The sequence below is a fragment of the Mobula birostris genome, chromosome 7, assembly GCF_030028105.1.
Source record: "Mobula birostris isolate sMobBir1 chromosome 7, sMobBir1.hap1, whole genome shotgun sequence".
Classification (NCBI taxonomy): Eukaryota; Metazoa; Chordata; class Chondrichthyes; order Myliobatiformes; family Myliobatidae; genus Mobula; species Mobula birostris.
In genome coordinates, this window is record NC_092376.1 from 65,664,918 (window position 1) to 65,690,581 (window position 25,664).

Below are 25,664 nucleotides of genomic sequence, written 5' to 3' on the forward strand. Positions count from 1 at the left end.
ACCTTGCTGATCCAGAATGGCCAACTTGTGTCTTATTGCTATGTTCACTCTTGCCATGGTGTAAGAATTGATGATTTGAAGGTTAAACTACCACATCTGCCACACCCTCACCTTTTAATTTGATTCCTTCTACATCTGTTTCTGTTTTAGTCAATCTGTTTAGTTTATTCAGGTCATTATGTCATTGATCATTAGGACCTGGTTGTTATCATTGTTTAGTCATGCACTGGGCAACAAAGTAATCAAATTTTTGTTTGAAATTGATTTATTACTTAATATGTTACTTTCTTTAACGAAATACAAAAAATTCTCTAGCATTTAATTTTTTTAGAAAATTAATGTTTGGAAATGTAAAATTTCTTCTCTTCTACTGACATTATTGCTGAAGACAGAAAATAAGCATCCAAATCAAATTTTTTATTTTAAAAATCTAGGGTGCCTAAGCCTTTTGACAGTATTGTAGAAGCACAAACAATAAATATTTATCTGTTAATGTTGTCAACACCCTCTTCTTAGATGGTTCTAAACAAAATACAAGATTAATTCACAATTAAAGCATTACAAAGAAGCTCATGCTCTTTTTTAAAAATAGACTATATATACATTCTAAGCAATGAATCTTTGATATCAGCTAATTGATCATGAAAACATTTCAACTATACATCTTAAATGAAGCAAAGCATTGCGTTGTTTCACAGTGACATTGTCAATCAACAATTGAAAATGGCAATCTGATTATTTATGGCAATGGTAAAAGAGTTTAAATTCAGAGATGATCAAAGGGCCAGAGCTAGAATAGCATAGCTGTATTGGGTGTAGGCCAAATAAGGTAATAAAGAGGCATTTTAAAAAGAGGGTGAAAATTTTAAAAAGTTGAGGAGTTACTCAAAAAGGAGCTAATGTAGATCTGTAGATAGAGGACATAGGGGCCCAAAAGGTATAGGCACCAATATTTTGGTAAATGTCAAATTACAACAGTGGAACAAGAGGTCAACTAAGTGTTGCAACAAGTCTGGGAATTAACAAGTGCTTGTGCTAGGTTTTCAAGGTAAAATAAGCAAGGTTAAAAGAAAAATCAGGCAAAATTACAGCAAAGTAGAAATGCACAGTTTTCTGGAACAAGCATGGACCCACTAAGTTGGAAGACATTGTAGAAGAGCTGATGGGGGCTATTGAGATCAGCCATGTCAAAGCTTTTAAACTATTTGAAGAGGATGAGAGGGTACAATTTACCCGCCCCTGCCTCAAGATCTTTTCTTTATTACTGACAAAAGGGCCATTCTACAACAGGGACAGGGCAGAATATTGACCACAGCAATTAAAACTAACTTGAGCACATGACCGAGGTTTAGACAAAACTCAAAAATGCCAGAAGCACTCAGTTGGTCAGGCAGCATCCCTAGAGGGAGAAATAGTCAATATTTTGGGTCAATGATGCTTTAGATTTCATGGCATATCTCAGTGTTAATAAAAGGTTAAGGGTGGAGAGGACAGAAGGAATATCTGGTAGGATGCAGGCCAGTTGTCAATTTATCAATTACTTGAACTCCTGGAAGTCAGAGTCCAACTTATATAAATATAAAAAAAAACACCATCTAGCAACATCTGTGAAGAGATGTTGTTTTTTTAAAAAAAAACTGGTTACCTGATACTATTGAATTCCATAGAGGTCCCCGGGACTGTGATGTGCCCAGCCAAAAGATAAAGTTTTGTTCCTTAAGCTTGCATTATTCTGACCTCTACCTTTGGCAATATGAATGTTTCAACAAAAAGTTGAAGAGTAGTGAATTGTCTTCACTCTGGGTTTATTGCAGCCCTCATACTAGATAGTTATCTGCACAACGTCGGTACAGCTATCACAATCATTCTCGTTATTCTATTCACTCCTCCCACTTTTTGCAACTTTCCTCATTCTTTTAGTTCTGAGGAAGGGCCATTTCCAGTTTCTCCCTCCACAGACGCTGCCTGACATTTCGAATGCTTTTGGCATTTACTAATTTTGTTTTAAATTAAAAGCTTCTACAATTTTATTCTGCAGATTGCTAGATATTTGACTAGTTATGGCTAATATGCAATTTCTTATATAATTGTTACTTAAAGATATCATGGAACTTCTCAAATTTTATCAATAAAGACATCCCTGAAGTTGATTCTGGCAAAAGCAAAGCGATTTCCTTATTTGAATTCTCCTTGTAAACTTTTATCACATCATAAGCAACATTTTAGATAAAACAGATCATAAAATAGGCAAAAATTAGTTGGCAACATTATTATGCAGTACCAATACATTTATAAAGACAAATAACATTACCAACTATAATAACTTCCCAATCTGTAAAAAGTATATGATTTAAAGGACTTGTACTTAAACTTCAGCATAGATAGATGTTCAGTTCAATAAGAAACAGGAAAGCAAGTTATCCCCAGATGTAATCAAAGAAGATTTCTTTGTCTTGCAAGGCACTAATTCATTGACATAACCATGTGGCTACATTTGCACATAATTGTACTAACGATACTCTGGCAGCATTTACCAACCAGAAAATCTTTCTAAGCAAAGGGATCATAGTCATCACTAAAAACTTGTTGCTCATGACTAATGGGAGAATTTAAAACTGAAGTATGAAAGAGGGAACAGCATCACACAAACACAGAAAACCGTATGAAAAGAATGCATAAAACTGTAACCCTCATTTAAGTCTGGAATTAATTTTTTTCCCAGGTTGGGTAACTTGATTCATCAATTACTGCAGTTCTGTTGCTTGTAAGACCCTTGAATTTCAAGAAAAATATGGACAAGATGCATTCTTCATGCAAAACCTGGGATTCGTCTAGACCTTAGCAAGACAAAGAGTTTGATTTTGTTTGAAGACACTTCTTCCCAAAATTCCAAACTTATGCTTCTAGATAAGAGTTACATACCTAGAAATTTATCCCAAGTGCTAAAAATGATAACAATGAATCTCCAAAACAAATGCATGTTGATATTATTTTCCGGGATAAATTTTCAAGGCAGCATTTTTTAAAATATATATACACCCAACTGTTACTTCATTTGTCTCATGCTTTAGGCACACCATTTTCAAAAACAAATGTGGTGATCAATTTACAAATGTGATTGATTGCAGAATGAAGAACTGAAATAATGATACAAAAGATAAAAGCACGCATGCAGGTTATCATCATAGAAAGGATGATTCGGAGAATATAATGGTGTTGGAAATAAATTGTAACTGTCCTTTTCTTTAATTTGAATTAACATTTTCCTAATGTTTCCAATAATTTCCTACAAGACATCAGTAAAGTTACAAGTTTTTGAAGTTTGAGCAGATTTAATCAAATATCTAATCATACCGGTAGATTTAGGAATGATTGGCAATAGTTTCTTTAATAGGTTTCTTACCAATACTGTAATGAGAGGGATTTGATGGAGAATTCGATCTTCGACTAGATTTCTTTTCCATTAGCATCTCACCTGTGTCCAGTTCATGGATTTGGTTTGTTAGCTTACTAGAACTTGAATGTGGTAAGTAACTATCTGAATAATTCTCTGGATTGGAATCTGTTGCTTGGATGGATTGAAAGTCTGTGTTCGACATAGAATTAAACTCTTGATTCAGCTGCATTAAGTCTGTTTGTAACTCAAGTGGTAGATGACGTAAATCAGAAAACCCACTATCTTCTGGTAGAGTTTCATTTTCCTCCATAAAGTCCATACCAGCTGTATCCTCTTCGTTCATTTCTTCCATGTAATCAGTGTCTAGGAAACTATCTTCACCTATTTTGGAAAGTTCATTGGCATCATAATGTTCTTGTGTTTGAGATATTCTTTTCTCATCTACATTTGTTGAGAATCGAACATGTTTTAATTTTTCAAGATTATTGCTTGCAAGAGATTCTTCATTTGCCATAGCTTCATTTGACACTGTAGTTCCTTCCGGAATGGTTTGAGAAGCAGGAACCTTGTTTCTTGAATCTTGGACACCAATCCGCAAGATTTCAGAATCATTGGAGCTTGAACTTGGACTACGTTTCAAAATGCTTTTGGGAGTTGAAGAGTTGTTATATAAACCATTCCAATTTTTAGATCCTGATGCATCACTCAGGTTGTCACTGGGGACTTGCAACTTTGAAGAAATAGTTCTAGGCTTTGGCACAGGTCGCATTTCTGAATTATTCTCTGCAGGGGAATGTTCATTTGTGGGAAAATGTAATCTGGACACATTATCCTTTGGGTGAGATAAACTCTCTGGAAGAAAAACAAGGGTATACAAGGGCAAGGATAAAGGTAACTGCAATAAGGAGACTACAGTAATAGAAACTAACCAGGAAAGAATTGTTTTATAAAATAGTTATAATATAATAATTGTATATAAAGATTATAATTTAATCATTTACACAAAAAATGCAGAACATTTATACAGCCCAAAATTGAAACAGATTTTAAAATGATGTAAAGAAACTAAATTATACAATTAAAGAGAATTATAGTTTCTACTTGATAACAAATATTAGTTTTAATCAGAATTCCTAACGTGTAATGTTCAAATTTAGGTGTTTGTGCAAAGCAATATAACACATTTCAATCAAGTTAATTAGAAAATTGGTAAAGTTATATTGAACGTAAGTAGTTTGTTCTTTTAAAATTCCATTTACTTGAATGGTTATGTATATTGAGACACCTTAATTAAATTAACCATACCACTTAAGAGAGAAAGCCTTGTCTAAAGACATTTTTCTTAATCAACAAAATCAATGAAAATATAAAAGAGATTGCACAAATGAGCAAGGACTAGCATGTTTTTTAAAAAAAATCTCTTTTCCATTACAGATTACTTTCAATCATTTTTTTAAAACCATGATTACAAAATTATTCTTTTTTTAGGTGGCATGGTGGAGAGTTTGCTTGTGATTACCAGACCATCTGTGACGGAGACTGCTGTCAGCTTCAATGCAGTGGTCACACTAAATGAAATATGTTCATATCTGTACCACCCTTGCACATTCTATTCCCCCAACTTTCATCGATTCATTTCCCTATTTCCCCTTAAAATAAAACTCTTGCCTTCATTTTTCAGTTATCCAAAGGCCCCAAACACCCTGATCTCTAGCACTGAGGCAAAAAAATACGACAACCAGTTATTCAACCGAACAGTGACAGTCACAGCCACTGCCACTACCTCCTATACCGACACTCTGTACACAGTAGAGGATGACCTTCAGGCAAGATATATACATTAGGAGTCATCTGAGACTGCAGATTTGCAGCTCAGTCACAACAAGAGTAGCTGGAACACTCTGGAGAGCAAGTTCTAATCCAATGGATTATGGTGAGAAACCCAAAGCTGAAGCTGATACATCAGGTACTTGGACATCATCATATCTGCCCTAAGTGTCCATGTAAAATGTCAAGGGAAATCCAGCTCTAATCTTATGCAAGTGCTTATATAGAACCTAGGCACCATCCCTTCCCAGCACGTGTCCAAATCCAGAAAAATTATTGTTAACCATCCATGATACAGTATATGACAGCTGTGGTTTCAGTCTCTATTGCATAAGTGAGAGAGCCATCTAATGTCAGTCTCTTATAATGGGATATGAGATTGCTATGGTGCAATGTAACTTTCACATGGGATGTTGCCCCAAGTGGAAAGTTTCTCAGCTCCTGCAGCATGGAGATACTCAAACTATGACCATATTCAGTAAATTGACATCCTCATATGAACCATATGGATTGATGGAAAATCTAGAGGGATTCCTGCAGTTCCTTTTTTTCTTCCCTCTTTCTCCATCTGCTGTGCAGAAGGAAAGGACATTGTGAGAAAGACAATAGAAGCCAAGTGCAGAAAGCATCTCCTGGCTGAGTCTTTGGGGCACAACTTGCAATCACCACATACTTGAGCAATGCTCAGATTTTTGCAAGAAATCAGTGCTGAAACACGCCATCCACTCCTCCTAAAGACACGTGCGTGAATGGTAACACAGAATTAGTTCACATGGACCTTTGTGAATTAATGTTACAAGTAATGAGAAGCAAGGCTATAATGTTGGGATTATAACTCATCAAAACTGCAAACCAGGACACTGAAACCACATAAATAAATTTCTAGGAAGTGTGTTCCTTAAACATCATTAACTTAATTCAGCAAACAGAGCATCAAGATAATTAAATTCCTAGTTGGTTTTCATTGCTGCAAAATTTTCATAAATAACCAGCTGGAGAAGTTAACAATTGATCTGTATTTGATTTATCTTGCTTTAATTGCATCAGAAATTTAGAATACAAACAATTTTCATGGATTGCACTTGGCCAGGACAAGACACTACTGACAATCAGTTTAGCCTATCAGTCCACTGTGCACAGGTATTACAGCTGGAATAATAAATGTAATTTATTTTTTGCAGCAACAAAGGTCTACAAATATACACTGTTGGACAAGTTGTGCCAGAAGGGTTGTTTCCATGCTGAATTACTCCATCCACAATCATAGTACTGGTGTGGATAAATTAAACTAGAAAAATATCTTTGTTGTTGCTTGATTGAAAAATAATCACTAAAGAGAAGCATGCACACCAACAGGTAGATCAACTTGAATACATCACTAATCTATTGATTTGGACAAAAGGGACATTTTCCATTTCCAGCAACCAGTCATGTTGACATAAAACAATAAAGACATTTTTAATTAATTTTCTCATTATTAGCATGGTGTGATAATAACATCCAAGACTTGAAATAATTTATGCTTAACAATACAGGTTTCCCCCGCTATCCGAATGTAGAGTGTTCCTATGAAACTATTTGTAAGCCGAAATGGCGTAAAGCAAAGAAGCAATTACCATTAATTTATATGGGAAAATTTTTTGAGCTTTCCGAGACCTAAAAAATAACCTACCAAATCATATCAAATAGCACATAAAACCTAAAATAACACTAACATATAGTAAAAGCAGAAATGATATGATAAATACACAGCCTATATAAAGTAGAAATAATGTATGTACAGTGTAGTTTCACTTAACAGAATCGGGAAGTTTCAGCCAAAATCAATTTGTCAAAAAAAAATGAGTACGCACACGCATGTGCACGTCACACATTTGCACGTACACGCACGATACGCATGCACACATACACACATTCACATGTCACTCATGCGCACACACCTGCCCGCGTAAGGCTTCATGGTCATGGTAGTCTTTTTCGGGGAAAACACAAGTTTAAAACGGGCGTCTTTTCTCGTAAAGAGAAAATCCTCTTTCAGTTAACAAAAACAGGTGCTAATGTAGGTCTTTCGTAAAAGCGAAATGTCGTAAAGAGAATGTTCGGAAAGCGGGGGACACTTGTAATGCTACACAAAATGTATTGCTCAAAGCCAATATGATTTGCAATGGTATTATGCAGCTAAGCAAACATCACCTGATAAATTTGCATTGTGGATTAGTTAAGTGAATAATGGGTGATACACTAGTATAGCAATTAGCACAACACTTTACAGTGCCAGCGATCCAGGTTCAATTCCAACTGCTGTATGTACTCCCCCTGACCACATGCGTTTCCTCTGGGTGCCGCAGTTTTCTCCCACGTTCCAAAGACATACTGGTTAGTAGGTTAATTTGTTACGTGGATGTAATTGGGCAGCAGAGACTTGTTTGGCCGGAAGGGCCTGTTAGCCTGCTGTATCTCTAAAGAAAATACATTATTAAAATAGTAAATACTTTCACACCGAACATTTGTTCTTCATCCTTCTGTTGGTCCCAGTGAAACCACACCTGATAGGTTACAGATGGCTGGAGCTTACCCAGATGAATAATTTGTGAAAGTACCTTCGGCTATAATTTCTAACATTATAAACCAGGCATCAGAATAATGAGTTCCTTAATTGTGTACTAATTTTAGTCATGAATAAAATATTTTAAATGTTCACAATATTGATGAACTTGGATTGTAAAGACGTGCACCTGTGGTTTCTACCTTCGTTAGAAAGGTGAATAGGATGCGGAGTAAAATCCAAAAAGATAACAGGAACTCAAAGGAAGAGAAAAAACAAAGGAAGATAAAATTGCCTCTAAAGTAAATAAGAAAAGATGCACAAGCACATAATCAGAGAGGCAGATGGAGGAAGAAGCAGGGAGAGAGGAGGAAATAAGCAAACAGCCCAACAGAACACAAAAGACAGGTACAAGACTGAATAGAGAAAGGAAAAGATTATTAACACTGTACTACCTAGTACACTTAAGAGCTTTCACAAATCACACTTGAATGAAGATCACTTATTGTTCTAAATTCAAACCCATCAAACCACGGTGCAGCAAATTTTATTTTGAATGGGTAAGAGCACAAGCAGAAGGTTGTGGAGGTGTCTCATGTCTAATCAGAAAACTTTACAGACTATTTTTTATTAATCGAAGTACAATTTGCCAGAACGTAACTGTGAGTAAAATGTATCTTACTTCATTAATAAAATAAATGATTACCTAAGGCACACAGGCACCATTATGAAAATGTTTGTAATCAAATGCAGGATGGATAGTCCTGCAAGTCAATGATTAAAAAGTATAAGCCAGTTTTAGCTCTTCAACATTGTCCAAAGTTTGTAAAAAGCTTTTCATGAATCACCAATTATTTGAAAGCAAAAAACATTTTAGAGAATTTGGTGAATGTACTTTCTTGATAATTAGCCAAGTAAAATGACCGTGTGAGTGAATGAATCTAAATTATTTTTGTTCATGCTATTCTAGTCCCACATGCTGCTTGATAATTTTAAAAACACACTAAGTGATAATGTGCAGTGGAAGGGACAAGAATATTGGCCTTATGCTCAAAACATGACTCACTTCAACCTAGACATTTTGGGCCAAATTTGTTTGTTGATATGCTGGTAAGAATACAGGTGTCCCCCGCTTTTCGAACGTTTGCTTTACAAAACCACGCCGTTACGAAAGACCTACATTAGTTACCTGTTTTCGCTAACAGAAGGTGTTTTCACTGTTACGTAAAAACGCAGCGGCGATAAAAGGCAGCACGTGCCCCAAGCAGCCAAGCTCCTCCCCCGGAACTGCATTCTAGCCAGCATTGCTTAAACAAGTGCTTGTGAGCAGCCGTTAGCAAGATGAGTTCTAAGGTATCGGAAAAGCCTAAAAGCACTTGTAAGGGTGTTACACTTAGCGTAAAACTAGACATAATTAAGCATTTCGATCATGGTGAACGAAGTAAGGACAAAGTGAGTTTGGCATCCCATGACCAAGAACTGATAGATGAAAAGCTGATGCAATTGGAAGAGGAAAGGATAACAATCGAAACCGAATGCAGTAGCGAACGGACCAAAAGTGAAGTCATCCAGGAACTGAACGTGAAGCAACTGCGTGAGAGTTTCGCTGCAATTGACAACAATTATTGCAGAAAAGTACGACTTTAATTTTGAAAGGGTACATAGGTTTAGGGCATATTTGCAGGATGGTTTGAGTGCTTACAAAGAACTATATGATAGAAAAATGCGCGAGGCTAAGCAGTCAAGCATACTGTCGTTTTTCAAGCCTTCCACATCAGCCACAGCAGATGACGAACCTCGACCTTCGACATCGAGGCAGGCAGACATAGAAGAAGATGACTTGCTTGCCCTGATGGAAACAGACAACAATGAGATGACACCCCAGTGTCACACCACCGCAGCCCCCGGGCCACGGACCGATACATTGCCGTGGAGAATGCTGCGGTAGCCGAGACGCACCCAGCACATCTTTAAGAAAAAAAGCCGCAATAAACAAGCTAATTAATTAGGTGCCGCCCGGCATGTAAATATCGGCCCACATCAGAGGCAATTGCCGATTGTGTCGCCTCTGATCTAGGCTGACATTTACGTGCCAGGCGGCACCTAATTAATTAGCTTGTTTATTTCGACTTTTTTCTTAAAGATGTGCTGAGTACGTCCTGGCTACCGCTGCATTCTTCGCTGATTGGTATCGGTCGGCGGCCTGGAGGTTGAGGACTACTGCACCACCCCAACCTCCGACGACTCAGCCTAACACATCATCAGTGTGCTCAGTGCTGATTTCCCGATTCCGGTAAGTGATACAACACTGTACATACATTATTTCTACTTTATATAGGCTGTGTATTTTTATGTGTTACTTGGTATGATTTGGCAGCTTCATAGCTTAAAGGTTACTGGAGAGAGTGTTTCTGCCGAGAGCGCTTGCGTGAGATTTTCGCTTCAGAGAACAGTGCGTCAATGATTGTAGAAAAGTATTTCTACTTTATATAGGCTGTGTATTTATCATATCATTCCTGCTTTTACTGTATGTTACTGTTATTTTAGGTTTTATGTGTTATTTGGCATGATTTGGTAGATCATTTTTTGGGTCTGTGAATGCTCACAAATGTTTCCCATATAAATAAATGGTAATTGCTTCTTTGCTTTACGACATTCCAGCTTATGAACCGTTTCATAAGAACGCTTTACCTTCGGATGGCGGGGGAAACCTATATATGTTTGATTAAAGGCATATGTTGCAAATGCTATACTTTTGTTTAAAAGTCACTGCCCTAACACAATCTGAAGTTCAGGGTATAGATGAAAAATATGTATTAAACCATTATTTTGTACACATGTGGACATGAAAATGAAATTAGATAAAATATTTCACAACGCTTGGGAACGTTTAGGTTCAATAAATTAATTAATTGTGATTTGAAACTAGCTGAAGATAACAAATGTTGAGACATTCCAATTCAAAGAAAGCACCACAAAGCCACAGCCAATTCCATAGATACTTGCCATATGCTCCATTGATGAGGAAACAGACGAGAATGAACAGTAGATAACATGGGTCTATCAACATCAAATGCTTCTGCAAAGGATCCTTGAGAGATAGATGCTGTACCTGTTTCTTACAAAGTCAGTGATATAAAGGTGCTCTAGTTTCCTTGTTCTCAGTAGAATCCAGTGTTACGCTGGAGGCTGAGCAACTAAATTCAATGAACCAACCAGGTTTGTGAAAGTCACTTCCCACTCAATTTGCATGTATTGGAAGGGGAAGGGGGTTTCTTGTAACGAGCAAAAACTGGAGAATTAAAACTGGATAATAAACCAATCAAGTTATGAATCCCTTTTATCTGTTTTAAAGGTGGTAAGTAAAGTGAATTAAAAGAGAAACACCACCATTCCAAATAGCAAATAGTCTAAAGTTTCCAGCATAAAGTTCAAGATACACCCATACTGCCACCACTCTCACTAACTATGAATAATTGAAATGTGTATTCCACCACGGGCAATTCCACAGTAGACATGTCCTACTGTAACTGCTTGAATGACAGTCAAGAATTTTTGACTCTGAGTAAGTTTACTGTAGATCTTGATGATCATGTATTTTTGGCTGTCTGTCAGATTATGACAATGATGAGATATCCCTCTGAGTCTACGGGATAAGTTTAGTTAAGAAGCACCTGTATTTTATGTTTAACTCTTTCTACCTGATTTACGATTAATTATTGTGGTTCGTTTAATGGAAAGTATTCCATTTATCAATAGATTGTTTTCATTAGATGAGTGCAGTTCTGCACCAAAAATTAAGAAACATCAGCATTTTTGATAGGGTACATTTCAATTACTATACACGAATTTAAAAAACTTCTATTTCGTTTTAAAGGTTACAGGTTTCATAATGGTCCCAAATTTGGGTTAGTGACAAAGCACTAAGCCTACTATCTGAAATAAAGCTCCCAACAAAGATCTAATGATCACTGTAGTGGAGATTTCTAATATTCCCCCAGGAGTGCTATCAAGGGAGATTGAGAGCTGAGCAAACATAACAAAGATTCCCTCAGAATAATCACAACTTACTTTGTTTTTCAAAACTCACTTAGACCTTCTTTCTATTACTTTAACTTCTTTGTGGATTTTTTTAAAATTCACATCAGTTCAAGTCACTTTTCACCGAGGAAGCCATTCAGCCTGGAGAGCAGCTCTGAATCACTGACAACTACTTCAGACTTCCGTACTGACCTTCACCTGCACAAGTCTCCACATCAGGGCCACTTTATGGTGTAATGACACAAACACAGATTGCATTGAGCTATTGACTTATACACACAAACACATTTGCAAATTGGAAAGATTACTCCATTGGTTGAAAGATCTGGAGTGAAATAAACCGAACTAAAATGTACGAACATAGCTAATTGGAAATACAACAGACATTCTTATATTTTCAATAAAAAAACTGTCAATATCTGTAAACTCAAAATTATTAAATATAGTGTTTTGATCAATTCATGACCTATTATGGGTTGCTATACATGATAGTCAAAATATTTCCTCTGTAAAAAAACAAACTGTAAATGCTCTCAGCTGGATTTATACAGAACAGAGAACCATCAGCCGCATAGCGCCAAAAGATTCAATGTAAATTCAGGCTATGATTTATCATTTTGTGTTGTGTAGCACAAGACCATAAGATACAAGAGCAGAATTAGGTTATTTGGCCTATCGAGTCTGCTCCATTTCATCATTTTCTCCCTCATCCCCAGTCCCCTGCCTTCTCCCCATATCCCTTCATGCCCTGGCTAATCAAGAATCTATCTACCTCTGCCTTAAATATACCTAATGACTCGGCCCCTACAGCCACCTGTGGCAAAGAATTCCATAGATCCACCACCTTCTGGCTAAAGAAATTTCTCTTCATCTCCATTCTAAAAGGACATCCTTTTATTCTGAGGCTGTCCCCTCTGGCTTTAGACTCCCCCACCATAGGAAACATCCGCTCCACATTCATGTTACTGCAGCCTTTCAACATTTGATAGGATTCAATGAGGTCACCCCTCATTCTTCAGAATTCCAGAGCCATCAAGTGTTGCTCACATAACAAGCGTCTCAATCCCAAATCATTTTTGTGAACGTCATTTGAACCCTCTCCAATTTCAGCACATCCTTTCTTAGATAAGGGATTAAACCTGCTCACAATACTCTCAGGTGCTTTCTAAAGCCTCAACATTACATCCTTGCTTTCATATTCTAGCCCTCTTGAAATGAATGTTAACATTGCATTTGCCTCCCTCACCACCAACTCAATCTACAAATTAACTTTTAGGCTGCACAAGGACTCCCAAGTCCCTATGCACCTCAGAGTTTTAAATTTCTCTCCATTTAGAAAATAGTCTACTCCTTTATTTCTTCTTCCAAAGTGCATGAATATATACTTCCCAGCACTGTATTCCATCTGCCACTTCTTTGCCTATTCTCCTAATCTATCCAAGAGCTTCTTCAGTCTCTCTACTTCCTCAAAACTACCTGCTCCTCCACCTGTCTTCATATCGTTTGCAAAGCTGGCCACAAAGCCATCAATTCTGTCATCCAAATCATCGATGTGATGTAAAAAAACAGTCCCAACATAGACCGCATTGAACACCGCTAGTCACGGGGAGCAAACCAGAAAAGGCTGCCTCTATTCCTGCTCTTTGCCTCCTGTCAATCAGCCAATGCTCTATCCATGCTAGAATATTTCCTGTAATAGCGTGGGCTCTTTACTTGTTAAGCTGCTCCATGTGTAGGCCTTCTGAAAATCCAAGTATATAACATCAACTGATTCTCCTTTGTCTATCCTGTTGTTTCTTCAAAGAATTCTAACATATCTGTCAGGCAAGATTTTCCCTTGAGGAAATCATGCTGATTACAGCCTATTTTACCATGTGCCTCCAAGTACCCTGAAACAACATCCTTAACAATCGATTCCAACATCCCAACCACTGAGATCAGACTAATTGGCCTATTTTCCATTCCTTCACAACCATGCCAAAATCAACTGATCTTTGAAAGATCATTACTAATGCCTCCATAATATCTTCAACCACCTCTTTCAGTACTGTACCCTGGATGGTGCAAAATATGCTATTCAAGATATCACTTACACTGAAATATAAATAGTAGAAATGAAATTAAATTATCACACAGTTAACCCATTATACAATAATATAACCATCTTTACTGGATGCTTTTGAATAGGATTTGTAAATAATTACAGCTGAACCAAGTTAAAAAGTGTAATAAATACTTTCCTGGCACATGCACAAAATGCACAGTTTAGGAGCAGATGACCATTGCACTCAATTTTCTAACTTTGATGCTGTCAACCATAATGCTCACCCTATAGAATGGTAATGTATGCAACAGAGGACAACTTTCAACATCAAATTCCTTAAAATCTCCATAAAAGAACTTGAACAACAAAACTGTGACTCCAGTGACAAACCAGAAAACTTAGTGGTTTGCATTGCATAAAGTGATCACATTTAGTTCAAGATGCTGTAATCGGTGACAGCATAAATGCAGTACACATCTGTGTTATTTCTACCTGATAGCCAAGACTGGGATTTCACTCATCAATAAACGTTGACATTGAACAGTCATGGAATATTTCACCAATAAATCCACAAAACTGAACTAAGACAACTGAATTTAAGAACTACTTCCTACCGCACAAATGCTTCTTCTATCTTAACAATAAAATTAAAATTATCTCTACAGAAGGATTACTTATCTAAACAATTTATTTATAATTACCCTGCATTGATGTCACCAGTGCTGACTGATTTCCAATAGATAGTGGCGGCCTCTCTTGTTCATTTGGATAATCAGTTGACGAGAATGATTTGTTGAATGGATTTTCTCTCTGCTAAAAAATAATTGTTCCAAATTATGACAATGATTCATTAAATACTATTAGAAAATATACGAGAAATGCTTCAAAGTGTAATCAAGGCAACACAAATTCAGAGTTGTTATGGAAATTTGCTTATTGAGAATCCCATACAAACACCATTTTTCAATTCTTCAGGAAAGGTTTCACTTTGAAAAGAAACAGGAAAAAACATGCGCAGTATTAGATTTACACCACGTGTATTGCTCACTGTTGAGGCCAAAAAGTTCCACTCTAATCTATCCAAACACAAGACCTTCTTCCACATATTTACAATATCTTCTAAGTGATGCTTTACAAACCCTTTATGAGCAAGGATATTCTTTTTTTTTAAAAAGCGGTAAATGTGGTATAAATCTAATACTGAGCATCCACCAGGTAACACCATCCCTACTGTACAGTATGGTGGAGGTAGCATCATGCTATTGAGATGTTTTTCCGTAGAAGGGACTGGAAATCTAGTCAGGATTGATGGGAAGATGAATGCTGCTAAATACAGAGATCCTGGATTTTAAAAACCTGCTAGCCTCTGCCAGAAAGCTTAAACTGGGGAGGAGGTTTGTCTTTCAGCAGAACGACGTCTCAAAGCATACTGCCAGACTAAGCATGGAGTGGCTTCAGATCAAGAAAATTGATGTCATTGAGTGATCCAGAGTCCTGACTGTAACCTGACTGAACATCTCTGGCAAAACCTCAAGATTTCTGTCCACTGCCACTCCCCAACTAACCTGGCACAGCTTCAGCAATTTTGAAAGGAGGAATGGAGCAAGATTTGCCCATCATGTTGTAGGAAGCTAATAGAGACTTAGCCAAAAAGACTGTAATGGCTGTGAGAGGCTGTACAACTAAGTAATGAGCAGGGGTGAGGGGGGTGGTGAATACTTTTGAACTACTGACATGTCCGTTATTGAATTTTTAGTTTTTCACATTTTACAATTTTTGTGTTTTTGGGTTCTACTGTGAAGAAACAGCATGTGATTCACAAATAAAAACTCCCAGTTAAATTGATCAAAAATCCCTGGTTGTAATACTCATTTACGTGAACAAAAGGCTAGGGGCTGAATCTTTTACGCGGCACTGTAATAGCAAGGACAAATACAGAGCAACTTTGTTTTTCGTCTAATGCAAGGCATGCAGGCACCGACATGCATCTCATGTGTCTAACAGTGGAGAGATCCTTCAATGAAGTCTCAAAGTAGTTTGCATTGCAAAGTTCAAAACTTGAACCTATAACACAGCAAAATTAAATTCATGTAAAAACATTCTGGAATATGGAATAATTCTCCCTCTTAAGTTTAAAAAAAAACTGAGCTAATATAACAAAATTGTACAAAAGATTTCTAAGTTTTCTGAATGAAAAGTATATCTAGTATCATCAAGTTAAATGCTGTTGATTATTAGGAAAATATGGCTTTTGCTTTTCAAAATGTGTGTCCTAACAGAACTTAACCAATAAATATATATCCCCTCCAACCCCACATACAATGTTTACCTATACTGAGAGATGAGATGGAACTAGCTGCAGTTGAAGGCTGGCTATACTTCATATCAGGCCTCTCACTTCCATGAGACCATCATGTCATCAACCTTCATTTCAAAAAGAAGCTTAGATTGCTTTAATTGCGATTTTTCCTTGCACTTTTAAATTACTATTTAAACAACCTTTTAATCCCACAAATCATTTCCCAACTCTTCAAATGTGGGCGATTTGAAAAGACCATTAAGACAGTGTGTGCACAAGGCCTAGCTGGCACCTGTGCCCTAATGTTCATTATGGAAGAGCCAAGGTGACAACAACAGCAGTGCATCAAGAACTAAGCAGTCTGAAAACTTTGCTTCAGCCACGAACCCAATATGGGGGCACTCAAGTGCCACAGGTCTGATCAACAGAAATTGGTTCACTGTTTGTTTATAGCTTTTATTTGACTGTTTATAATTCTCTCTGTTTCGAAAGGCTTGTGGGAAAGGTGGAAGGCCTTCAGGCAGTACCCACTGTGGCCAGAGAAGCTCAGTGCAGCTGCAGATTGATGCAGGGAGCTCATAAGGTGCAAACCAAGCAGAGCTTAATCTGGCCCAATACCTTGACCTTCACAAGAGAAAGTCTGTTTATTCCCATTTAGACAATCTTCCTCCCTACCAAGTTTAGAATTGGCTTTTTTTTAAAAAAAAGTGGGGTTCACATCCTAATATGGATCACCTGTTGCATCATTATGTTCAAATCTGAAAAGATTTGATACATTCACGGGCTGCACCTGAAACAAAAGTGAACCTAGGTCAGCTTCTGATCGGTTTGCAAGGGACAATCAGCATTAATTGCATCAGAATTCTAGTATTCTCTGTTCACTTCAGGGAAACAAGTCATTGGGACCAAAGACTAATGCAAACTCCCTTTTCAATTCAACTACCATCTCCTTATTGTCTATTATTAATTAACCAAATTTACTTTTTGGCTACCTTTATCATATTATCTGAATTTATCCTTTTGTATCAACGTTAATCATTCTACAAATACATACATCTCCATTTCCTGGTTCTATAATACAAATGGATTGCTATTCTACATCTGCATAATTATATAGTATATAGTCACATTGCTGCAAAACAGATCCAATTGATCCATACCAACCAAGATTCCCATCCAAACTAGTCGCAGTGGCTTAAGTTTAGCTTATGTCCCCACAAGTTCTCATTCATCAACTTGTCCAAGCATATAAATGTTGTTAATGTACCTGCCACAAATAGTTCCTCTGTTAGTTTATTCCATATACTGACCACCTTCTGGGTGAAAATGTTACCCCCTGAAGTTCCTATTCACCCCATTTATGCTCGCCCCCCCCCATCATTTTATACACCTTTATACGATCACCCTCATTTTCTTAAAAGTAATGCTTTACAGATTTAAGCAGTGAAATACTTACAGATCATGTACTATGAGTTCCTTCAACAAACTCATTCAAGTACTAAGTTATTTGAATGTACAAGTTTCCCTCCCATTTTCCCTTCTACAGATCAAATGACTAGCAGTTTTAGGACAGACTCTCTAAGCTGAGGCAACCCATGCAGACCTGTAGCAAAAAAGTGAAAAAAAAAGGTATTTCTTTCTGGGATGGAGATTAGTCCAAGCAAATCTGAGTACTAAAGCATTCTGAAATGCATATTTCACAGAACATTTGAAATATCGACATGACTATAATTTATCATGATTGCCACTATTGTCACAAGCTCAACGGTCACATCACATATCAAGTGCATTACCTGCCACTGAGAAGCAATATATTTAATATAACTGAGTCTGAGCCACTATGAAACATACCTTTCCCAGTGAAGGGGGGTTCTTCTTTGTCATCTGTTGTTGCCGCTGAGTTGAGTTTTCTTTATGTGATGTTGCACTGAAAGTAGAAAAGGAAAGTTCATGCACCTCCAAAAAGCAGTGTACGAAACTTAACTCTGCATTAAAACTAACACCATTTGATTTATTACATTCTTGCACAACTTAGCACACCATTTACATTATCATTTTTATTTCTATCCCCCACCCAAGTTGCTCATCTCTGCTCATATACAGTTTCATTGACATCTCTGGCCCCCCAATTCTATGTTCCTATTACCGTGCTTCAGGAGCAGCAACAGTTAGTGTACCATGAATACAAAAAAACTTACAGCCTCAAATATCTTTTTTAAAAAAGGAATAAAAGCATCTAGTTATGCAATCTAGTGCATTCAATTATTTTCTACACTAATCAATTGCTTTCCATCAGGTACAATGATACAATGTGACATGCCCACAAAATTCATAGATATATCAACAGGCAGCCCTTAAAAGATTGTTAACTTAGTTAGAAGTTAGTTGGTTTATGATCAATAAGTAATTGCATATCAATGATTTACCACAAACAAAATCAAACACCATATTACATGCAAGGTGTGGAACTTTACAGCATTGTAGCAACCAACAGGGGCCCTGGAAACCACCTGATATCATCCTCTGAACCCTTCGTGCTAGGGTTGCCAACTGTCCCGTATTAGCCGGGACATCCCGTATATTGGGCTAAATTGGTTTGTCCCATACAGGATCGCCCTTGTCCCGTATTTCCCCCACTAAGGTAGAGCGTTCCTATGAAACCTTTCATGCCAAAATGGCGTAAAGCAAAGAAGCAATTACTGTTAATTTATATGGGAAAAATTTTTGAGCGTTCCCAGACCCAAAAAAATAACCTACCAATTCATACCAAATAACACATAAAACCTAAAATAACACTAACATATAGTAAAAGCAGGAATGATATGATAAATACACAGCCTATATAAAGTAGAAATAATGTATGTACAGTGTAGTTTCACTGAACAGAATCACCAAAACTGATTTGTAAAAAAAAAACTGGCACGTATATGCATGCGCACGTCACGCATGCACACACAGGTGCCCGCGCAAGGCTTCATAGTCATGGTTGTCTTTCTCGGGGTAAACACAAGTGTCCCATATTTGACTGCTACTTTCGTCCCTTATTTGGGAGTGAGAAAGTTGGCAACCCTGCTTAGTGCTAGGTGGCACATGGGGCCTCATCTGATATCATACATATAGCACAATGTGTCATTTTTCCTTATTCATTCATTGAAACAGCAGGTGTGGAAAATTATTGTTTGGAAGTAAGTGCTCATGGCATAGGCAGTGCAATGTCTTTTACTTTTGTTTAGATTTGCAGAATTTAGCTCCAGATATTTTAGAATTTCCAGTTAACAATTTCTTTCCCCCAAAATATTATAAAACAACTTAATCAAACACAGTATTCCTTACTGCTAATGGCAACCATTTGACTCAAGTAGAAATACCTGTTTCAATAAGTTTTCAAACAATTGTGGTGGTTTGGTTGGTTCCAGAGAATTTATGAAGGATGTTTGAAGATGCACAGAAAACTGAACAGATGTGAAACCATCACGATAATTTCATTTTAAGTGGTTAGGTTACCAGTTTGTTGTTACTTTTTCAGCACCTCTGGGGACTATATTTTAACAACCTCAAAGGAGAGGGTAAAAGGTGCATATAAATTTCATTTCAGGCCACATAATCCTCTTGAACTGAAAATATCTCTTCATTTCTTTAGCATCACTATATCCAAATCTTGGGCCTCTCTTTATGATAACACTATAGAAGTGTTCTTGCCGAAAAGTGCTTCAATTTAATCAGGTGGCTCACAATCAATATAGACAATAAGGAGAGGCAAGGTATGTTTGCCTTGCTAGCAATTCACACATCATATAAATAAACAGATTTTTAAAAAATATATATTGAATTGACCACGAATGCATAAATCTCAACACATGCTGTATTCAATCAAGATTCATGTTGTTTGATAACATTTTAAAGTTCACCTTTTCAAAAATTTGCCCCTCGCTGGAAACATCTGCTTGATAAAGAAAGAGGAGTGAAATAAAAGATAGAAATACTGAAGAATAGCCACTGTCTGTCTCTCTGACTGAACTGCTCTAGCAGCTCTGACTAAAGTAGTTTACATCCAGTTATAAACATTACCTATTCTTAGGCTCTTCTAAGAGTAAAGAAAGCTCAGGTGGTATAAAAATATCACCCGTGGCATTTTTTGAAAAATTGGTAGAGTTCTCTTTGGCTTCCCTTGTCTGGAGACGTTCGTCTGTGAACAGAGATAGCATGTATTCAGTGAAATACAATAACAATTGAAAAAATATCATATACTGAAAATTTAAATTAAAAACAAAAAAATGATGAATATCAGTAAAAAGAGAAACAGATTAAATATTTCAGATAGATTATCTGAAACCAGACACACTATTTTCTTTCTAACCACAGATGAGAGATACTGGTGACACTCGTTCATTAAACTGAATTTACTTTTAACCTAGATATCCACATTTATTTCTTGTAGGCCACCTATAATTCACTGGTTTCCGCGGGTGTGATATAAAACAGTTTTACCCATAGATGCAGTTTCAAAAGGCTCTATCAAGCAGAACAGAGCTATACAAGGCACACAATTTCAAAACGTGGACAGTGGCCACATTATTAAATGGAACAAGTTCAACTTTTTCTTTTTCTATTATTAATCCAAACACAGATCATTTATAATGGATTCTAGCATTAAAATATCTGAAGCATAATCTTATAAAATTTACATAATAAATTCTTACAACTGGATATTCCAAGAAGTAGACTTTAATACATGTATACCACTGCAAAATTCAAAAATAATCTTATTTCAGGGGAAAATGTAACCAGTAGGTAGGTTAACTCAAAATATTTAAGAAGAATATTTCAGAATTCATAAATGGGCAAGGCATTGTGGGCATGATTATGCTTTGTTCAAACTTCTTTTACACCAGGTTTGTTCATAGTCAATGAATGGGAAATTGGTTGAAGAATATAAAAGTAATCAAGAAAGCTTACAGATCGTCTTGGGTTTCTTTCTCCGCATTGATGCTGCAATTAGCTCAGCTCCATGTAGTGTATCTTTGTGCCTCCTTGCCTTGGCTTTATAAAACCACTCACCAGTCATATTCTTACGTTGAATTTCATTATTAACTTGCAATTGACTAGAAAACATCAAACAAGAAATAATTAATTTTGATGAGACATGGGCATTCTGAAGTTACATAAAATAAATTCATAAAAAACAATTAACAGCGCATTGATGATGTCTTCTCATATAGTGACAAAACATTTGCAAGTAAATTGCCAAGATCGGAGAGCAATTCAACCAAACCATTTTCCAAATTATCTCCAAAAACATTAAAGCAATAATGCTGGAAACAAAATGACCAGGTCATGCAGCATGCAGGAAAGAAAAACAATTAACAATTAATGTTTTTGACCCTTCAAGTTTACAGTTTTCCTTTTTTTTTTAAATTTCAGATTCCCAGCATATACAGGTTTTTTAAAAGAATTTCATAATTAATCTCAACAGAAAATGCTGAGCTTACTCACTTAGGAGAGCAAAACTGAGAAAACATTTCACATCAATAAGTTTTGCACTGGAGGAAGAATCAAAATGTGCTAAGAGAAAAATAATTCTCCTCTTGAGAACAAAAGTAAAGAGCCAGAGGAAAGATTAAGTAAGCAGTGATAAAATACTTGATAGAAGAAAAAGCAAATAAAAGGAAGTAGCTAGAATAATAATCTTTTCTTTCTCCGGTCGTGAAGTTGCACAAAGGGTTTCATGGAAATTGAGGTGAATTGATGGGCCATATGACAAAGAAGGATATAAAGTAATCAATTAGTAAGCAGAAAATTTAAGGGAAGCTAATAAATCCTTTAGACTGGGTGGCCTACAAAGTAGCTTTAGGTGGTGGCTGCTGAAATAATGGTTTGATTCTGAACGGTTTTCTATGATATCCCATATTCTAAGAAAGAGAATGCAAGTAATATAGACCAGATAGACTGACATCAGATGTCAGCAATTTTCTGAAACTGCCAATCCCCTCTACTTAAGGCAATGTAAGCAAAGCTTAGAAAAATATGAAAGCCAAAACTATAGTCAAGCCCAATGTTCCCTCTCATTTATTTATTTATTTATTTAAAACAGCTGCATGAACCGACCTTTGCACTGGCCTGAAAACTGTGCAGCACTGTAAATGGTTTTTTTTGTAATATGCATTCTACGAATATCTAGAATGAAAACTGAAAAACCACATACTTACCAAAAAAGTCAGGATATTAGAATTTTTCACATCAAATACAAACCACAACTCACAACACAAGTAAATAACGTCAGGCAGCCAAAACAAACGACGGACACAGTAACAAAAGACAAAATGTTTTAACTAGACAGCAGTGGTGTTTTAGAAGGCTAAAAATGTGGCAACACCTGTGGGCTCCCCAACACAACATTTATTAACAATGAGCGACGGTATTGACATCCATTTGTTATAATTAGTAAGAGTATTGTAACTTGAAACACCGACATTGTGAATGCAGTGGTGCTGTAAAATGTTTCAAAGGTTGGGATACCTTTATTATTTAGAGAATTTATGGATTTTATTCATTATCATAATTATAGGATATATAACAATTATATTAACATAGATTTCAAAATTATATTAAACATCATCTAAAAGTAAATACCAGCTGCGCGGTAACAAAACTATGTGCGAGGGAGAATTTCGGTTACTGTGTGGCCACACACCCACACACCTTAGAGGGAACAGTAGTGAAGATATCCAGCTCCTTGACCACAACCCCTATGCTAATCCCACTACCACATTTACCTTTTGCAAATCATGTCTTATATATGAAAACATTAAAAGGCACCTACTTCTTTTCACTTAAAACTTTTTAAATAGTGATCACTGATTCTTTTCAAAATGAATACAGCCACTCTAGTTACACTAGCTATGATAGGCATTAAACTGATGGGCCAGGTATTAAAAACAACTCAACCATTTATGAAAGGAGGTAGAAACTACCGACCAGTTGGCCTTCCATCAGAACTGGAGTAAATGAAAGAACGTTAAGGAAATGGTAACAAGACACAAATAAAAATAGGATTGTATCTAAATCTAATCAATCTAAATTTATAGTATGAAATCAAAAAGATAAATATTTGCTTTATTTGTTACATGTACATCGAAACATACAGATAAACACATTGTTTGTATCAAATTGGAAAGGATTGTGTTGGGGATTCCACAGGTGCCGCCACATTTCTGGTGACAACATAGCATACCCACAACTCACTAACCCTAGTCATATTTCTTTGGAATGTGGGAGGGAATAGGAGCATCTTGAGGAAACCCAGAGTTATTGTGAAAGTATACCAACTCCTTACCATCAACGGTGGGAATCGAACTCTGATTTTACAGCCAGCGCTGTGAAGCATTGCACCATGTTACCTTGCTGCCCACAGTATCATCGCGTTTGACAAATCTCCTGGAAGTTTCTGATTAGAAAACTAACATGGATGTTGGCTCAGATATTAAACAAATGCTGAATGGTGTTGACACAAAGTCTTCCGGCCTAACAGTGAAAGACTACCAAGGTGAGATGGCAAAGGTTAGTTTGTTTTCAGCATTTCCCAATTAGTTATTCTCAAGTCTCAGCCCTAGTAACTCCAGAACTTCAGAAACAGATTGTCAAGAATATTTTTCTTTACAGCAGCAGTACAATGAAATGCATGATAAATAAATATAGAGAGGAAAAAGATTTGAGTTACATGAAATTTGTCTATTAAATTGTTACATTTAAATTAGTGGTGCCAAAAAAAACAGAAATGGTAGTGGTCATGGTTTCAATGTTTATTTACAAATTGGATGGCAGAGGAGAAGAAACTGTTCCTAAATCACTGAGTGTGTGCCTTCAGGCTTCTGTACCTCCTTCCCAACAGTAACAGTTAGGATGCACAGTTTGAATTAACACAGGAGATGGAATAGCAGACAGTGGGAAAAGGAAGACTAGAAAGTAAAGGGATAGAAATGCAAGGAAGTACAGTTTCTGAAATTCAGTCCCACTGAAGTCTTCTCGGGAAGTTGAAGGCCGCATGCACACATCACTAAATTATACATTTAATGCACATGACAAGTGTTACCCTGCTATCATACACAACCTAGTTTATGCTGCACCACAGGAATTAAAGAGAAAATGTTATTAACTTAGATTCAATTAGGTATTGTCCAATATTTTTTCAACCTTGTTTAAACTTAATTGCATCATGAGAAGATAATGTGTTAATTCTGATCTCATGTCTGCTGTAGTTCATATGGTCAGCAAACGTCAAAGAAGAACTAATTCATAACTTACACTACAATCATTCCTATTGTTCACTGTCATTTGAACATTTTTAAATCAAATTAATGAGGGTAAAATTCTATATATAAACAGCCAGTCCATGCATAATTTATAATGATCACATGACTGCTTTCAAAATAGTGGTCCAGTGCCCAGTCTTTTCCTTAAGTTAAAATGCAACCAAAAACTTAACCTCAGGATAGATACAAGGTGGTAAAGAAATCTAAGCAAGCTTCAAAAGAGAGTATAGTTAATCCAATAACCAGTAGAAGAGCAACAGAGCAGAACAATGACTTCTCTTCAGCAGCAAACGAGACAAATTCTATTTTTACTACATAGATTTAAGAGGATCACAGAAACTAAGTTCTGGGATGCTGCACAATATTAGACATGATAACCAAGATAAAGATCACATGGCCTTGTTATGTTCATGAATAGTCAATTATTTCTAGAATAAATGACAGTAATAATGGTTTTCCCGTTGTTTAAATCCTTCTGCAATTTGTCCCGGTACGCCAGTCGGGAATCACTGTGGTTCAGCTGATATATTCTTGGAATAGGATACACACTCGTGCAACAGTTTTAATATTTTCCAGTTGAAATTATAAAAGCAAAAAAAAAAAGATACACTAGAAATCAGAAACAACAGGGTGAGCATTTCCATCACGTTTAAAAGCCAGCCTGTTACAGGACATGTTAAAAGAGTGACAAATTAATCTAAAGTCTATTCTCAAGGACCGCAGAGGCTTGTCTTTCATCTTAACTATTGCCATCTTAATATTTTAATTACTTCCACCATGGATGCTTACATGACAGTCTCATGGGAGAGCTTGGGAGATACAAATCACAGAGGCAGGGCCTGTATTCCCATTTTTACATTTCTGAGGAGAAACACCTTGACATTAAGATTTACAAAGTAGGTTGTTATAGAGCTATGAACATTTCTGTGGACAAATCTTCAGGCTTACATCCATAACTAGACTGCTCTGCTAATCAAGGTCAATCTTTGCATCCTATTTCCACTTCCTAGCACCGCGATCACCATAGGCAACAAGGATGACACATTTCATATTACACAGTTCCCTCCTCACCACAGCACTAACAAAGTCCCTAAATCCCTGCTTTTCCTTCAGAAGAGAACATGCGGCAGAACAGGCCAATGGATTTGCCAGCATTCACATGAAGGGATTGAAGTTTTACATAGGGCAAGGATTTTTGTTTC

The 25,664-nt window shown here is 36.6% G+C and overlaps 1 protein-coding gene across 9 annotated transcripts in view; it reads right to left on the reverse strand.

Moving 5' to 3' along the window:
• The window catches only part of LOC140200263 (synaptotagmin-like protein 2), a 106,948-nt gene that overhangs the window by 42,003 nt on the left and 39,281 nt on the right, over window positions 1-25,664 (reverse strand). For 7 of the 9 annotated variants that reach the window (XM_072263318.1, XM_072263323.1, XM_072263321.1 and 4 more), the window contains exons 5-9: window positions 21,110-21,255; window positions 20,222-20,339; window positions 18,005-18,080; window positions 14,556-14,667; window positions 3,404-4,249 (exon numbers count right to left, since the gene is read on the reverse strand). In XM_072263318.1, coding sequence (XP_072119419.1) covers window positions 3,404-4,249; window positions 14,556-14,667; window positions 18,005-18,080; window positions 20,222-20,339; window positions 21,110-21,255 — 1,298 coding nt within the window. The remainder of the gene's footprint in view (window positions 1-3,403; window positions 4,250-14,555; window positions 14,668-18,004; window positions 18,081-20,221; window positions 20,340-21,109; window positions 21,256-25,664) is intronic. The other 2 variants (XM_072263320.1, XM_072263322.1) reach the window with 2 other exon arrangements.